The sequence below is a fragment of the Mustela erminea genome, chromosome 11, assembly GCF_009829155.1.
Source record: "Mustela erminea isolate mMusErm1 chromosome 11, mMusErm1.Pri, whole genome shotgun sequence".
In the NCBI taxonomy this organism is placed as follows: domain Eukaryota; kingdom Metazoa; phylum Chordata; class Mammalia; order Carnivora; family Mustelidae; genus Mustela; species Mustela erminea.
Genome location: NC_045624.1, coordinates 90,105,615 through 90,124,171, shown reverse-complemented (window position 1 = coordinate 90,124,171; position 18,557 = coordinate 90,105,615). Strand labels below are relative to the sequence as shown.

Below are 18,557 nucleotides of genomic sequence, written 5' to 3'. Positions count from 1 at the left end.
CCACAACATGTAAACAAGAGTAAGGCAGCCAAAATTGTGTTTGTCAGTACAAGTAGGAAGGAAGAACAGTCTGTTCAAATTGGACTTTGGGGTAGCAACAATTAAACTGACTAGTCATTATACCTGTACTACCCAAAAGAATTTGATCAGATATTGTAGAACAATAACACTTGGAGGGAGCATCCATTATGTCTCCATGTTTAATGCATTCCCTAGTCTAGAACCAGTGTATACCCTGTCCATGCCCACCAGGAGGTGGAGCAGCTTTAATTTTCAGGGGTTGATGAAAACCCGCAGCCCCTCCCCAGTGCAGCATCTCTGTATGGAATAAACTGGGTGGCCAATGAATGTTTGTGACAACATGTTGAATGTTGTCCAACTTTCTGTTTAGGACTTTATCATGCAAATAAATATTTTTAGAAGTAACTATTCCTTTAGGAAAGTGAATACTCGGGAGAGGTTGTATCTACAACTTGGACAAACTTGAAAGCATTTAAGTGGGGCGCCTGGGTGGCTCAGTCTTTTAAGTGTCTACAGCTGGGTCAGGTCCTGATTGCAGTGATTGAACCCTATGGCAGGCTCCCTGCTCCAGAGGAGTCTGCTTCTCCCTCTGGCCCTCCCCCACTCATACTCGTCTCTCTGTCAAATAAATAAAATCTTAAAAAAAAAAAAAAAAGAAAGCATTTAAGTTTACCAAAAGATTCATCTTCTGAGCCTCAAAAAACAATTCTTTCCATAGCTCACTTAAACTATTTAATGTAGAACAATTCTTTTCATAAAGATCATTAGAGAAACAATAATATCTAAGGCAAAGTGCAGAGAAAGAAGTTTCCTTTGCATTAAAAAGAAGATGTAATGCGGGCGCCTGGGTGGCTCAGTGGGTTAAGCCGCTGCCTTTGGCTCAGGTCATGATCTCAGGGTCCTGGGATTGAGTCTCGCATCCGGCTCTCTGCTCAGCAGGGAGCCTGCTTCCTCCTCTCTCTGCCTGCCTCTCTGCCTACTTGTGATCTCTCTCTGTCAAATAAATAAAAATTAAAAAATCTTTAAAAAAAAAAAAAAGAAGATGTAATGCAGTGGGATTGTCTACAATTAATATGCAATCTCTATATCCGGTCAGTTTTTCTTTGAGGACATTTTCATGTCGTTTTCATTTCAGTTGATTTATCTGGCATGGCTAGATTTATAACCATCTAAAAAGATAAACCTAAGCAGTCTAGATTTTGTCTTTAGCATGTAAAGATTTTTTCTTGCTTGAAATGTTAAGGGACTTCCAGTTCCTCAAAATATTTAAATTTGTTGTTTTTGCAAAATTCCCATAGACAAAAAGAGTGGAGGTAAGAAATTGTAAATGGTTCTCAGAGCTTCTTTGAGTGGAATCATCCAATGCCTGGAGCATAGAAGGTTTGAGTTGGTGCCGAGGGGACTTGGGTTTTGTGAGTTCAGAGGATGTGTTTGAGAGAGCCCCAGCTGGAGGCAGGGGTTTAGTGGACTTGGGTTATGGATAGGACCATGAAGGTCTTTCTGTGGGGCCCAGTTGGGTTGGGAGTTGGGGTTTTTAATAGTCTTTGGCTCTTACATCAAATGGATTACAGAATCGGGCTGATCACCTTCTAATCACGGCATGGACTAAAACTATTACAAAAACAGAGATAGAAGTGATTCTTAACTTACATTATTTCAGTAATTCAATTTTTCACGTCCATTATCCGTGTAAACTTTCTCTTGGAGTTAGGGTGATTTTCAAGATGCTTTTGAAGCTAGAATGACTCCTTGATAGAGTCACAGTTTTTTATGTCACAAGGGACTATAATGGGGCACAACCCTGCCAGTCTAGTTAGACCACTGACGTAAAGATTATTATACTTAAATAAATGAGAAATTGTTCAAAACACGTATCTCACTGTAACCGCACCAAATCTGCCTGCGTGCCTAATTTTTGTTCTTTGAACGGTATCATACTACGCAACAAGTGATTGAAGTTTCTAAAATAAAGATACTGTTCATGTAAGATGCAAGAATATTCACACTAACTCGCGAGATGGAGAATAATCCCTGCTTCCCCACATAGAAGAAGGGCGCATGGCACAGACACACTCTGTGATTCTTCCGTCTGCTTTACTTCCGTTCTGTCGCCCCGTGCGTTCTTGAGAAGATGCTGCATTCGCTCTAGAACCTGCAGGCAAAATGCTTTTTGTGTGTGTCTTTCATGACACAAGACTTGGGATTTTCAAAGTCACTTAAAGCCATGCATCATATATAAGATCTACATCACCAGTGGTTTTAAAACAAGAAAGCAAAGGTAATCCTCAGTAACGTATCCAACCACATTTTAAGCTGTTTGTGAGTGAAAACTATTATGTTTAAAGAGAAAACCACTTCTCTGTAATTTTGTTCCTTGTGTTTTCACAACCGCATGTCGACAGAACTCTAGGAAAACACTGCGTTTGACTGAGAAGAGGAATTATCAAGTCAGATTTAGGATTACAGGGTGTTTTTTGTTAGCGATAATGGCTTTTCATTCCAAAATACGAAGAGCTCAGGGAGACGTTGTATCCACTGATAGCTGGCAGGCTGACAATAGTCCCAGCACTAGCATTTCATCAGCTCGAATCTCGACGGAGCAACTGGTTTCCAATGGCTGCTCTTGTTCGGTCCGTCCCACAATCCTAGGGGGCGGGCAGTGTTCGTTCCTACCCAGGTGTCAGGTCAGTGCTGGAACGTGACGGAGCTGGAGTTGGAGGCTCAGCCTTCCAACACTGGAGGAGAGGCTCTCACGACACCCCCCTCCCCTGATGAGGGTCTCACTGAGCCCACGCCCTGGGGGAAACAGGTTGGAGTGACCACTTTGTTTGCCACTCGGTGTGTCTATCCAGCTGTTCTGGACTCCTGAAGGCTCCTGTGTCCACCTAGCCTGCAGCTCAAGCTCGAATTGGATTCTATCTATGACATCAAATGTGGCATTTTTTGTCCTTTTATGGGACAGAAAGAAAACCCTTTAGAAAAATTTTGTCCTCCAGTGTTATTATACCTACAATGTCGGCTGTAGCTGGCAGCTGGTTCAAGGCAGGCCGTCGTCACCGGTGAGCCGTTCTTATGTGCCAGCAATGGAGAGGTAGGACGAGGCCACAACCAGTTACTGTCACCTTTGAAACATAAATATAACCATGAAAAAGAGTAAGTCTTGATTAAATCCTTACTTAACATATGACTTCCAGGAGCAAATAGTGTTAATTCAATACTGGCTCCAAACTTTGGCCAAGGGAATGTTTTGCTCTTTCTATACATTTATAACTATTTTGATTCAACAGGAAATTTTTAGACTTAACAGAGTTTTCATCAATAGCCATTTATTCACTCTGTCCCTTCCATGTTGCTCTGTTATTCTAAGCATTTCTTCGGAGACCTATGACCACAGAGCACAGGTTAGCCAGTAGACAGCAAGCAATGTGCTGGTGGAACACTGGTTAAAACTGACTTCTAGGAAACAAAGCAGATTTTATTCCTCAGGCTTATTTCCTTTTTCCGTATTCTTTATATTTTTCTATTTGCTTAATTTATCACTTTATGGATTACTCAAGAAACACATGAACATCATTTTATTGTAAAGGTTTAAGTAAAGTGCAAATCCTCTTTAACTCTGCTACTCAATCCTACAAGTACCTGCCCAGTGAAACCCGAATTCAAGAAGAAAAACCCCCAACAGGCTTCAGTGTGCGTGTGTGTCTGTGTGCACATGTGTGTGCACATGCGTGTGCATGTAAGGCACAATGGTGGCCATGACTTGGGTTTGAATGTGTATCTGCAGTTAAGGTGGCTTCAGAGTGTCCTGGGAAGAGTTGAAGTCTCTCATAGTCATTCTGGGCTTTAGGTCCCTTCTTCTATGGATGAGAAGTTACGAAAAGTTATTTTACCCCCAATGCTTTTCTGGCTCAGTTTTGGCAAAAAGGCATACAACCAAAGACCATGTACAAATTTGAAGGAGGAAAAATATATTGCCAAGGAGTATGTGATGATGGACTTTCAAAATCCTTTGCCTGTCTCAGAATGAGAGTCCCTCTAGCCTTCTGTTTTTCGCAAAGACTTCTGCAGATCTGAGTTCTGGGCTTGTTTTCTGGAATCTGTGAGAGCGGTAGAGCGTAATGGATAGTATCTTGGGAGTCGGACAGACTCCGTCCAACTCCAGTCATCGGGCAAGTTCCTTCTGTTCCCGGGGCGTGGGTTTGTTCCTGCTGCTCATCTCAAAGCATTGCTGTGAAGATTAAATCAGGTGTTGCCCTCAGCACAGTGCCCAGCACACGGTAGGAGTTTTGGGACGTTAGCTCTGATAATCTCTGTCTTCCATCTCCATCATCATTGTCGTGATCAGGGTGTGTATGCGCCGGAGAGCACAGCCTGAACTCCTGCCTTGGTTGCATCTCGTCAGGATACAACTCAAACCCCTTGAATCAATGAGGCACCCATGACCATCAAGAGCAAGGCTACTGACCCTTGATCAATAATCCATAGGATGTATTTCCACCTCTCGTGTTATTTCTTAAACACACACACACACACACACATTCTTCACATCCTTCTTCGTGCTTGATTTTAAGCATTTCACTTTTCTCCCTCTGCTTTGTGTGGAGGAAAATAAGGCAACGCGGTGCGATATTGGCCACAGAGGGCGGAAGCTGGGGTCTATGTAGCCATGTGTTTCTGCATCCAGAGATCACATATAGCCAATCCAACCATGTTAAATGCACGCAGAAGAAACTCAGTCAAATTAAAAGCATGATATAGACATGCTTGTGAATCTAAAGAAGCAAACCTTTTACTCTGATCATGGTCAAAAGAAAAAAATAAAGGCTTTAAAAAAAAAGTTTCATACTAATTTATTTAAACAAATCCTCATGGGCATGTCTGAATAGCCATTGATGCTGCACTTTGTCCCATTTGATTGATACTTTAGAATAATACCAGAAATGCTAATTACTCTGTGTTTTTCTTAGGAGATTTGCATATGGGAACTAGTTGAATAAGGGGCTTCACATTTATTGACTCAGAGAGAATAGATGAAGACAATGACTATGTATACATGTGAATGAGTATTTTCTCTTTAAGCTGGTCATTTATCCCAATAAGGATTCCACTGATCAAGACACCTTTCAAAGTCTTTTAAATGGATCCAAAGCAATATTGAATATTGAATATTGAATATTGATCCTTTGAGGGTAAATTGGATTTTTCAGAAATTTCCAAAAATATTTTAGAACCAAGTCTTGTAAATGAGATGAATAACAAATCTAAGTTATGATTTAGGTGCAAACTGAGATGCTATATAAAATAATAAGGCTGGCTACCTTATGTGGACAGGTTTTTGGGTAGAAAGTTTTCTGTTTTAAAAGAAGATTTCCAAAACATTTTGAAAAATGGCAACATCATTGCAGTGATACATTAGCCTCCAAAAGCGGTTCCTTTGAAGGAAAAATACTCCATGAGATGTATACATTCCGTTCTATTTCAAATCAGTCTTATCATTTTATTTTATGTACAGTTTATTTGTAGATAGGACTTTCAAATCTGACTTGGGACTATGTTTCTATTGAGAATATATAGTGAAAATTGCTGTGAACACAGTGTTTAGCAGGATTTGTTAGCATTTGATGGTATTAGCATTCAGATTTCGGTACTTGAATTTTTTTGGTTAATGAAGATTTTTCAAAGTTTTTATGTAACTCCTGATAGATGACTGGCAAATTTCAGTTGGGGGCCACGTGTAAAATGTAAAAAAGTTCATATACTATTGTAATTTTTTACTGCAAGAGACTATGACAGTTCTCGTCTCCCCCTTAAGCCATGCCCCTGACGCCCCTGATTTGTTTTCCAGCAATGGCGAGCCGGCAGGTGGATATTGCGACTCAGGGCTGGTTCATTGGTCTAATGTGTGCTGTCGCTCTCCTGATCTTAATTTTGCTGATTGTTTGCTTCATCAGAAGAAACAAGGGTGGCAAATATCCAGGTAAGAAAGAAAGAAAGATTAAAATTGCCTTACAATGCTGCATAATTATTCAAAACTATAAAGAATTAATGAGAGTGATCATGCAGATTGCAATAAGCCTATTTTCCCAGAGCCAGAAATTTGGACTTTCTGTCCCAACAAGTTTTGACTCTGCTTGCTTGGGCTCCACCTAAGTCCCAGGTGCTACACCTAAAACCAACAGGCAGAGGGTGAAGGTACGTGGTGTCTTCTAGAGGAAGTACTGCAGGGCTGAGTCTTGATATGATGTGTAACATTGCTTTTCCTCTATGGCTAATGGTTTTGTTCAAATTCATTCATTTGTTCATTCATTTTCCCATCAAATGGCCATGGGAAAAAAAATATAAATTTTTTTTCCCATGGCCATTTCCCACTCAGTGGCCAGGGGAAAAAAAAATCTGCCAAGGAAGAGATGTGCTGAAACCATTTGTAACCGTGAATATAGGTAATAAATAGATGGGCCAAAGTCTTTCGTCTCAAAGAGACTAAAACAGCCAAGTATATGCAGGGTCACATAACCCATCTGCTGGGGTAGGACAGTGGCGGGGTATAGAATCGTTTTCCACCGCAATACATCTCAGAGAGTGCGCTTTTGAAAACTTTGAATAGGGAAACAAGGAATCAATAGGTCATATTATCCCTTTGAAATTTTTTAGTCAAAGAGAAGGAAGATGCTCATGCTGATCCTGAAATCCAGCCCATGAAGGAAGACGATGGCACTTTTGGAGAATACAGGTGAGCTGTTGCTTCTCAGCCTCCCCTCACATGCCCCGCGCGGCATACGCACCGCGCACTCATGCCGACTCCTGCTTATAGGATGGGGCCAGGAACAGGCTCTGTGGCATTTCCTATTTTCCTCAAATATCCATTTAGAAACACTTCCATGTCTACATGGCCACACATCCCCAATGAAAATATCCTCACTCTTCACTAAAAAATAAATCTCCATTTTAGTCCCAGGTTTGGGGCCAGAGTGCTGTCCACTCCGCCATCTTTCTCCAGAAGCATTGTTGTATTGCTCAACCTAGGAAGAGCTGGTGTGTTATAATAAGAGTTAAAACAACAATAAAGACACTACACGGCTTGCATTGTGACGGAAACTACACCTGTCACTTTCTCAGGAATGAGTTTATAAAACTGGTGGTACTCTTTTTAATCCTGGATTTGATGCTTGTTTTTCCAAAAGAAATACCTATATCCCATCCATTAATCATGAAAGGATGGCAAGGCTCTTTCAGAAGCTGTAAATTGTTAAGACTGTCATAGCCCTCTAGGCAGTGTGCTAAGTCACAGAACTTTGATTATACATTCTTGGCTTGGCTCCATCATTAAGGATAAATTTTAACATAACCTAGTGCTAAGTAATGAGAAGAGAAGTGGGGAGAGACTGAGGGAGACTCTCTAAATAAAGATATTCTTGCCTAGGATCCATATGTCTTTTTATAAAAAGAGAGAGTTGATTATTTTGGATATGTTTAAAATCAGAAACAAGCTCTATATCTATTTCTTTTAAAAGTTGGGATTTGGGTGTTCCAAAGGAATACTTCTATTTGTAAAATGCTTTTATTCCTTGTTTTTTCTATCAGCCTCTTAATTATAAAAATATAGTTTTTTAAATATGCCCTGAGCCCAGATTGAGTCCTTTTTGGCAGAAAAAATGGCTTGTAGGTGAAATGAAACATTTCCTTATTGTGATTGCCAGATGACATTAATAGATATTTGTGCTAATTTTTATCCATCTTGGAGATCATTTTTGGTATTTTCACATCAATATCATGAGGGGCTAAGAATGTCAAGGATAAGAAATCTGATAACTGATTGAGAAAAACCATATATTTTAGATACATTTGGTGTCATATCAGTTTCCACACAGATACAAGTGTTTGGGCTTCGTGCCTCAGCACCAACCCCTTCAGAAACTCTGACCTTCAACAGAGATGATTATGATTTGTAAAACTTCTCAGAATTTCTGTACCTCGTGATATAGAAAGATGTCTAGTGAGGGTTGTCTGGACATCTGATGTTGACTCTGGGACTCAAAATCTGTGGAAGCTTCCTGGGCCACCCCCTCCCCTTCACTCTCCTCAGCCATGGTAGGGCAGTGTGCAGATGGCCACAGTCTAGGGAGGCCATGTGTCACGCTGGGTGAGTTGCAGTCTTCGCTGGTTTAATTCACTCTTCTACCTGTTCTTCCCGTAACGCAGGTGAGGCAATAATGACTAAATAACTTCTTAGGGTTCCTGTGGCTAGAATGTTACACAAGATAGGCACACCACTCCCTTCTTTATGGCGATGAAGCTACATCTTTAGTGTAGCCTAAAACACCTATATTGGCATGAACTGGAAAGAAAACATGGCGCCTCCTGCATTCCTCACATGACGATGGATTCCTGTTGTCCATCATCACACTTAAATCAATCTGGCGATGTGCTGCTTGCCTCGTGCCTCTCAAATGTCAGCTTGCTTTTCTGGTGGTGTGAAACCAGGGTCTGATGTAACCTGACATTCTCAGGGCAGCCATGCTGTCTACTCCGTTGAAATGTGATGGAAATTAAGGCTGACCCGGAACTAGTTCCCAATCCAGAAACTTCATTTTACCATCAACCCAGCCCTATCCTTTAGATAAGGCAATCAATGTGTCTGGGGTCTCCATCTCTTTCACCTGTAAAATAATACAGTTGCTCAAATATTAGATGGTCACTGAAGTCTTCTAGTTTCTGTGATTTCTAACCTCCTCCACAAGATGTCTACTAACAACCTTTAATTCAATTTGGGGTTCCAGAGCAGTACATGAGCAGTACATGGCAAGGATTTGGCAATTGGCCTCATTATCACTATGTTTACATTTCTTTGGCCATATTTCTTTGTCTTGGTGTTCATTCATATGTGATATGTTTGTGAAGCATTTTTACATGGTTGTCTTTAACTCATGCCTTGAGTTCCTCAGAAGAGAAAGACTTTTCTTTGGGCCTATCAAGTACAGTCCTGTTGGTTCATGTATGAAGACAGAAATATTTGTCACACATGCAATTACACTGATGTGGGAGGTACCAAGGGAAGGTTAAGACTGGTGTCTAAAACTTAATACACAACCCAGTAATTCTTTTTTTTAACCTAAGCTGCCAGTCCATGAGGACAGTCAATCCCACAAGTGAAATCACTTTCCCAAATACCCAACCACCCTTTGCTATGGCTGTCGCTTCGTCTTGTCACTTCTTGACACTACCTCAGAAGTTTTCTGCTGTGGATTCTTTTCTAACTTAAAAACAAAAACAAAAACAAAAAGTTTTTAGTTTCTTAGATGTTACGATGAATGAAAGCAGTTCAACTATTTATTCCAACAAATTTTTTTTTTAAAATAATACATGGAATACATTGAAGTGTCATTCTCCTTCCTAAATCACCAGGGTCCCTTCTCTACTTTGCACCTTCTAGAAGTTTTGAGCTCTGTATTATTTATTGATGGTTATTCTTTTTCATTCTGAAAATAAATTAATATGAAGATCACATACCAACACAGACAAAATTGAGGCTGTTGCTAAATGTAAGTCAATTCTGTTTATGATTTGCTCATTCTCCAGCTTGAGGATGGAACAGTTTCTACATCATTGGCTCTGAGCCAGAGGACATTTCATAGTGCCAAGAGAGATGGAACTTCAATGGCTAAATTTGATTTTTTTTTTCATAAGCTGTAACCTTGTACCCTCCCTCCAACTCCCACCCCCAAGCAGTGACCCTCTGGTGGAAAGCCTGCAGTTTTCTTTGTTTGTTTCTTTAATTATACAGACAGTAGGATCTGCATCCTTACTAGCATATAGAAAAATCAGAGAAACAATGCAACCAACCGTGTAAGTATTTTTTTTTTTTTTATTCTCTAGATCCATTCCTTTAGAATGAACCTAGGTCATAAATCCTGTGGCTATGGTACTTGAACCCATAGCATATGTGGAGGGTCTGGGCATGGGAGTCTTGTCCTTCAAGTGAATATGGTCCTGTTCCAAGCATGCTAACCCATGTTCGTTGGGCTTGAATGATGTGAAGATGGGTCACAGGTGCTGTCTACTTTAGATTTATTCTGCTCACAAACATAAACTGGTATGTGGAACAGTATGAATAATGATGGACCTTTAGAAGGAGTGTTTGGGCCGTGAAGGTCACTCAAACTACAGCAGGGTTTGGTGGGTTTGGTGGTGGGATGGTGACCACAGGAGAGTCAGACTGAATGATCACAGATTTGTCCGTTGCTCCTGGACTTTTGTCAGTAGACGTTCAATGGGTACGACCTGTGTGCATAACACCGAATGAAGGGCTGCTGCAAAAAAGAACTCCTTAAAATTCATCCTGAGGGTAAGGCAAAGGAAAAAAAATACCTATACTCCAATACTTTGTCAGACATCATGAAATTCACAAGGAATGAAAATTTGCTGATGCTAGAATTCTGAAAAATTTCAAAAATCACCCACCATCTCTTTGATTGTGAAATTACAATGAATTCATTCATTCAACCCGTATTTATTGAGTGCCTACTTTATGCCAGGCTGTGGGGATCTTAAAAATGATAGAACGTTATCTCACTAGTTTATAGTCTAGCGAGAGACACAGGGAAGTAGACGGACAGTCAGCATCGTGTGAAATGTGCTATGAAAGAGGTACAACTCAGGCTGGAAGCCAAAGTCTATGGGGTAGGTGGAAGGAGCGTGATGAGGGAAGTCCTCCCAGAGGACGCGACACAGGGACTGTTTCTACACCATGATGTGAACTTTCCTTTACGCTACATAACCGTCTTCATTCATGGCTATGAGGATCAAAAAGTACATTTTGGAGCCCTATTACTATTTTAAGACTTATTTCAAAATTTGTTGAATCTTTGTCCTTAACCATTCTCGTAAAAGGTAGGGCTGAATATTTTTAAACTTTGAATACCATGTAGCTAAGTAAGTGTATGACTCTTAAGTCATCCTCCGTAACTTCTCAGTTCCTCTCATTTGGGAGGCTTCTCTTTCACACTGAAACTTGACTGAGCGACTTCCCTTGACACCATGTCAAAAACGAGTTTGTTTACTATTTCATTAAGAAATGCATCTTTGAGTTGAAAAAAGCCAAGCATTAATACACAGGCTTATAACCAGACCTCACCTCTGGAAAGTTCTAAGTAAGTGTGTTACACAGAGTATTTGTGAGAAAAAGAATGTCCCTGAGGTGGGGACTTGAGGTGGCGCGAGGAGGTGCTATGATAGAGTGATGAGTGCTTCTATCTGTTGGGCACAAGTCACGAACCACGCACTGTGCTGGTGTCTCATGTTGAGTTTTTTTTTCCCATTTAACCCGATTCTAACGGAAGTGTGACATTACGTTGCGCCGCTTTTTAAAAACCAACCCTAGAAAGCCAAGTTTTCCTGGAAAGATTCCGTGTATGGATAGGACACCTCTTTTCCTTCTCTTCTTTCAAGCGCAGCTGACTTTTCTCTCTCATCCACTATGATCTTTAAAATGGAACGGATGAGGGGTGCCTGCGTGTGGCTCAGTTGGTTAAGCATCCCACTCTTGACCTCAGCTCAGGTCTTGATCTCAGAGTGGTGAGTTCGAGCCCTACCTAGTGTGGAGCCTACTTTAAAAAACAAACAAACAAACAAACAAAAAACCTAGAATGGATGCTTCCTGGCTGGTCATTATTCATAACTAATAGGATTGTGTATGTAAAAATCCAAATGAATCAGGAAAATATTAGAATTCATAAAAGAATTTAGTGATGCTGCTTGACACAAAATTAACATGAAGTCAATTTTATTTCTATGTACCAGCAAAGAGATGGAAAATAGGATTTTAAAAATAATCCCAGCTACCATAAAATAGAAATATGATGTAGAAATAAAGCCAACAGAATGAGCTCCCAAATATATCATGGCCCTTTGTTTGATTTGTCTATCTTTGCACCAAAACTATACTATCTTAATGCTGTAGCTTTTAGTAAGTCTTGATATCTGATAAATCAAGACACCCCCCCCCAACTTTTTTATTCTTCCTCAAGAACTTTTTAGGTGTTCCTGGCCCTTTTGTTTACATATGTGGCTGAGAACCAGCTTGCCAAGATCCATGTAAAATCCTGCTGGGTTCTTATTGGAAATAAATTGAATTTAAGGCTAATATAAAGAAGGTTAACCTACTTACGATATTTGAGTCTGCCCATCCACACTTATGCATGTTCTTCCATTTATTTAGCTCTTCTTTAATAACTGAGTCAAACTTTCATTTTCTTTATAGAGAGCTTAAAACATTTTTATTGGTTTTGTTCTTATATACTTCATATTTATATGATGTAACTGCAATCATTTTTTAAAATTTCATTTTCCAATTATTTGCAAGTACAGGGATAAAATTGACTTTATGCTAATATAGTATTCAGCAATATTACCAAACTCTCTTTTTATTCTAATGTTTGCCTGTGGATCCTTTTGGGTGTTTTACTTACGTGTAAACTTACCGGTTATGAATAACGACATATGCCTTCTATTTCTTTTTGCACATTGCTTAGTACTTTCAATGCAGTTTTGGTTAGAAGTAATGATTGCAGTCATCCCTGCTGTGATTTCTGACGGGAAACAGAAGTCTGTCAACATTCACCATCAAAGATGATGTTTACTGCAAGTTTCTTGTGAATATCCTTAATCAGGTCAATCAAGATACTTTATATTCCTAGAGTTTTGAAGTTTTTATTGTGAATGGGTGTTGAATTTTACCAAATAACCTTTTTCTGGATCTACTAAAATAATCAAAACGTGTTTTTTTCTTCTGCTAAAATGGAAAAACATCAATTGATGTTTTAATGCTAAAACAAAATTGTATTCCTTGGAATAAACCCAATTGGTCATGCTATGGTATCCTTTTAGTAGATTACTAAATTCCATGGGCTCGTAATTTCCCTGGGATTTGCGCATCTAGGTTCCTGAATGAGATTTGCCTGTGATTTCACTTTCTCAAAGTGTTCTCGTTGGGTTTAGGTGGCATTGTCATATTCGATTCACAAAATGATGAAAGGAGTGGTTCCTCTGACGTAGCAAACTTAGCATGTCCACAACTGAACTATTGACCTTCCACCCCAAACATGCTGCCCTCTGTAGTAAGGGTAATTCCCTCCTTTCTGTTGCTTAAACCGAAAATCTTGGTGTCATCTTTTTCTCTATTATTCCACATCCAACCAATCAGAAAATCCTTCCTGTATGTCCATAATCTAACCACTGTCTGTGACCCTGGCGTTCCACTCTTGTCCGGGTCCCAGTCATCTGACTCCTGTGTTTTTGCACTAATCCCCCTGATCTAGCCCTGCTACCTCCTACTTTAATTTGGCTCTCTCTCCCCTTCAGTTCCAGCCACACAAGCTCCATTCCTAGAACACGCCAGACTTGCGGACACCTCAGGGCATTTGCACTGCTCGCTGCACCTGGCGGAATGGCTCTCCCTCCAACTATCCACCTGGCTATCTCAACTCTTTTAAGTCTTTTCTCAGATGTCATCTCTACTGAGGCATTCCATGGACACCCTATTTCAATGGCAGCTTCTACACCATCCCCTGACACCTTCCATCCCCTTTACTGAGTTCCGTATTTTCCATAGCACTTCTGACACCCTAGCGAGCTAATGTTTTCATATGTTGGTTGGTTATTTTCTGTATTTGCTCCCATTAGAAGTAAGCTTAATGAATTCAGGGTTTCATTCTGTTTTGCTTGCTGCTATATTCCCAGCAAATCAGTGTAGGCACTCAATAAACATGTATTAGATGTGTGAATGGTTGAATGTGTGGATAGATGGCTAGATCAAAGAACCGCCACAGACTAGAATTCCCTGTAGTATGTTTCTTGGAACACTAGTCCTATACAGTAAAATGAGTAAGTGGAATCCACGTGACAAAAATCTGTTCATTATTGAACACTTCGATGGAATTTAGGGCCTCACCAAGTCAAGAACAATGTTTTGCAGAAAGTATTCAAGCACAGCCTAGAGGTTAATGATTAAAGATGTGCACTTTATACTCATAGCAGGTTGGGGATTAGATGATTAGATGCTTTGTCCCCCAAAGGGCCCCAAACACAAGTCACTTTAAGGTCCTGTGGTCCTGTGATCCCTCCCGGGTTGTCAATTAGCAGAGCTGATTGTTCTTGTTTATTGGGCCTGTGACGAGAGCTTGGGTCTTGTTGTGACTGGTAATTTCTAGAAGCAGACCATTGTGTCCTGTTAAGCAAGTATTGTGTTTGCAGTGTTAAGATTTTCTTCTTGGAGAAAAATCGAAAACCATGGTAGGAATTATTGACCAAAGAGCCAGAATATTTGTGCATCTCGAAATGTGTGTATCTTGGCTAGAACAAAGTCACTGTCAGAGACAGAGGGAGCAGTAAAACCCTTGCACAAACTGCCAGAGGAAATATGGTCGCTGACGCAACCCCTTTTTGACATTATGCCTTTTCACTTTTTACTAGTAATGCTTTATGTTTCCTATTCTGCCTTGCATTTTTGACCTTCGAAAGGAAACAGAATGCTCTTGTGACCTTCTTTTTTTTCTTTTTTTAAACCGAATGTCACCTTTTCAAGAGTCAGTCAGCGTGTATTCCTAGTGACATGACCATATGGGGGATGTTCTAAAACATGCTCCCACTTCCGGATATTGTGCTAAGGGATTTCATAGAGAAATAACAGGGGAAAATTGAATTCTATAACATTTTAAAAATTCTTCTCCTCAGATTCCCATCCAGCACAGATAGGCTACATACCACGCTGGGAGAAGAGAGCACGGAGATAAAATTTCCTCTGACATTTTTTGATTCACTCATGCGCTTTAGAATATATGGACATGACATTAATAGTATAAAGGAAGTGCTTTGAAGTTCAACCATGTCTCTTTCCAAAATTAATCAGTCTTGACCCATTAACTAAAATTCTGACAGAAAAAAAAAAATGCTGTTTACTATCAGTATAAGGATTTTGCTTTTCTTCTTAGGCTGTTTTCATTTGTTTCTTCTGCATCCTTTTAATGGGATTTCTAGGTCTCTTGAAAGGTAAGGTTAAAGTTTAGAGCCTGGCCTGCACTCAATAACAAAATTATATGAAAAGTAGGACTTTGCTTCCTCTTGCTCAGAAAACAGATCTCATGTTCCATACTTAACCAAAATCATTCTCCATTCATATCCAAGGAATCCGAGAATCTGACACAGTTTAACATACTAACTTCTGTCCTTGCCATAAGCTTTTCCCTCCTTTTGAATTCAAAGTAGTGATGACTTTCAGCTCTCCTCAAGTCTTCCTTTTCGAATGCCTGTGGCTACCTCTCAGTCGCTTCTAAATCGGGAGTGGGAATCTGTCACTGACACTGACACGTGCGGCGAGAAGCCATCCACCTACTGAAGATTTCATGATTAAACCATTCCTGCACCTGATTTTCATGCCAACCACATACCAGCCATCAGAGTCCATGTGACGATTAGATTTGGCTCACGAGGCTTGGGTCTCCACCCGCTTTATCGTAACCCGCATGCATGGTCTATAAGAAACAACACTTGAGCTAAATGCCGATCCCAATGAAAACGTTTTCTCTGTCTTCCAGTGATGCCGAAGACCACAAGCCCTTGAAAAAAGGCAGTCGGACACCTTCAGACAGGACAGTGAAGAAAGAAGACAGTGATGACAGCCTCGTTGACTATGGAGAGGGGGTGAACGGCCAGTTCAATGAGGACGGCTCCTTTATTGGACAGTACAGTGGTAAGAAAGAGAAAGAACCGGCCGAAGGAAACGAGAGCTCCGAGGCACCTTCTCCTGTCAATGCCATGAATTCCTTTGTTTAATCTGTAAACTCTCTGCCAATATCCCATTTCTCTAGGCTGTGTCTCTGACGCACTCGGTCTGCCTTCTCATGCTAGGAACACAGAGGCAGGAAGGGTTGTGTTCTGCCGTACCTTGATACTATGAGAGCAGCGCAAACACACATAACTCAGATGATTTGTTCATGGGAACGGCAGTGCAAAGTGCATCCTTTTTCATTCAAAATAGGTATTCTTGTTCAGAACTGATAAAAATACTACAACACCATCAACCAATCACGTTATTTGCTCTTTGGGTACAGTTCAATACGCTGCATGAAAATAGCTACACGTGAAGGAATACCTGTGAACCTTGTTAAACATGGTTTGATACTTTGTGGATACTCTCCTCCGCTGAACCCCCTGAAATACCAATTCCGTTTTCATTGTCAAGAGTGTTACTGTAGTATTCTCTAGAACTCCAATGTCTTTGTGGACATTGTGGTGACATTGGTGACTCTATGTCTAGCTGTCGTTAGTCTTTTTGGGAGACTGTTAGCAACAGTATGTACGGGATATCTTGCTACATGAGTTCACGACGATGGTCGCATTTGCAGATGCCTTTTGCTGAGGCTCTGTGACCGGCCTCTGCCCCCGTCACTCCGTAGCCTCCTTATTTCTCCGGGTACTACCGCAGCACAGTGTTCAACTTCTCACACCTTTCCTACGGTCAGTTGTTCTTAGGCATAAATGATGTGTATTGCAATGCGTTTCGGCACAGAACGCCAGACCAGAAAAACCGAAAACGAATCACTTCACTTCCAAAAACAACTCCAGAAAGCACAGGGCAAGACACGTGCAGTGCCTTCGAACCAGAAGCATTCCATAACACGCTGCCTTCCATGGCGGCCAGCCTGGCCGACGCGGAGCCCTAGCTTCCTGTCGTGCTCCACAAGTAACTTCTAGAAAGCAGAGGTCCTAGAAGCGGCCAATGCTGAAAGAAAGGAAACGTGAATTAGACAGTGGATGGAAAGGAGCATTTCCCCCATATGTATAAAAAGAAGCCTTAGCCCCACCTGGAGGGCATGCTGGTTTTGTGGGCTTTTGTGGTTTCTGTTCAAACGAACCAATTGGGTCAGAAGGCCGTCAATTTGGGAGGGAACTGGGGGGGACGGGGGAGGTATTCCCAAACTGGAAGCAGACAACAGCATGCCAACAGGAAAGCTTTTCTCCAAGCCTTTTGAAACTCTCCGCAGCATTAAACAGTGTGTTCGCAAATTGCCATGGACACATTTCCAACACTCAGAAATCTGATGAGTGCTAACAAGGCCAACAGTCCAAGGGATTACATCCACAGTTTCCAGAACATACACACACGTCCTACCATAACCACCAACGATATCTGTCAAATGGTTTACCTCCAAATAGGAAATCCTCTAACAACCTATGGTTGAAGGAATGCTCAGTTTCATTTGCCAATAAATTGGTTTCTCATAACTTGCATCAAGTTTAATTTTAAGTAAAGCTTTTTATATGTAGATATTTTGTTGAATCTGTAAATACACTGAAAGTGTAGATGCTACGTGCTTCAAGGTGTTGCCTATGAATAAATGCGCAACCGATGTTGACGTCCTACTGTCTAAGAAGTTAGCTCATGAATACAGTGCATGGGATTGGAAAGCATTTCCTTAAATGCCTTTTGGGTTTTTATTTTCCCTTTTTTGCTGTGAAACTGAAATAGTGAATGCTCTGAGATATTGACAGTGAGTTTCTAGATGGACTCCTCAGAGCCTTGCCTGTGGGGCTCAGTAGGCATCTTCACTCTATGTAGGCAAAGCCCAGTCTGAAGTCATCCCAGGTCATGATGGCCCTAACTATGTCCACGGCTCCATATTCCCTTTTCACAGACCAGCCGTGTTAATGGAAATACAGAAAGACAAAACAGGCTTGCCTGGACAGCAGTGAGCACAAAGAGAAAAGTGACTTTAAGTTTGCTGGTGTTTGTTGGGGGAGGGTACAGTAAAAGTACAGTTTTTACTCTTCCGTAACGGTAGACGCTAGAGCCATCTGTGCATGAAGGGGTCACCTCTGTAATAGTGCAACAGATTTTGTATTAAAAATTAAATGTGGTTTTAAACATCCCTCTCTCTTTTGTAATAAGTCATGTTCCTAGTGAAGTGTGAATGTCCAAAGTAACGGTGTATTTAAACGTACAGGCAGATATGACTGGATTTCCATAAAAAAAAACAAAACACTATTAAACCATCTTGATCTCTTTTCGATCTTGAACTTTTTCCATCTTTCTCCTAATGTTTTCAAATAATGCAGATTTTTATTTTTGTCTTCGAAAGACATGCAGAGAAATTTTAACACGAACCTGAGAGCGGTAGACAACGGAGCTAACAAAATAGGGGACATGCCAAGAAATCTGTAATGAAAAGCAGGTGCAGATATGGCCAGCCTTTTGAGAAATGGTCGGACAAATAAGGTGCTGCTGCCTTGGCTGACGTGGGACCTCCGTGGGCCTGGTTCCCAGGCGCCCACTGTCAGCCTGTCCACATGGTCGGATTCGCCCTCCCTGGCCCCAGGCGACGCGGATTCCTTCCCCTCTCCGCTCAGTGAGGCAGTTTCTGCACTTGCAATGATACAGGTCTATCAGCCACTCCCTCCTCTCCAGCCCTGCCGTTCCCAGTGTCTCAGACACCACACTGTCACTCACAGCTGGGTGGCACGGAGGGTCTGGCACGTTGGAAGCC

The 18,557-nt window shown here is 41.0% G+C and overlaps 1 protein-coding gene across 29 annotated transcripts in view; it reads left to right on the top strand.

Moving 5' to 3' along the window:
- Positions 1–18,079, top strand: part of NRCAM (neuronal cell adhesion molecule) — a 268,299-nt gene extending 250,220 nt beyond the window's left edge. For 15 of the 29 annotated variants that reach the window (XM_032304574.1, XM_032304596.1, XM_032304586.1 and 12 more), the window contains 4 exons: positions 5,867–5,998; positions 6,673–6,751; positions 15,052–15,063; positions 15,609–18,079. In XM_032304574.1, coding sequence (XP_032160465.1) covers positions 5,867–5,998; positions 6,673–6,751; positions 15,052–15,063; positions 15,609–15,846 — 461 coding nt within the window. In that variant the 3' untranslated portion in view covers positions 15,847–18,079. The remainder of the gene's footprint in view (positions 1–5,866; positions 5,999–6,672; positions 6,752–15,051; positions 15,064–15,608) is intronic. The other 14 variants (XM_032304601.1, XM_032304599.1, XM_032304597.1 and 11 more) reach the window with 1 other exon arrangement.
- Positions 18,080–18,557: the final 478 nt, after the last annotated feature.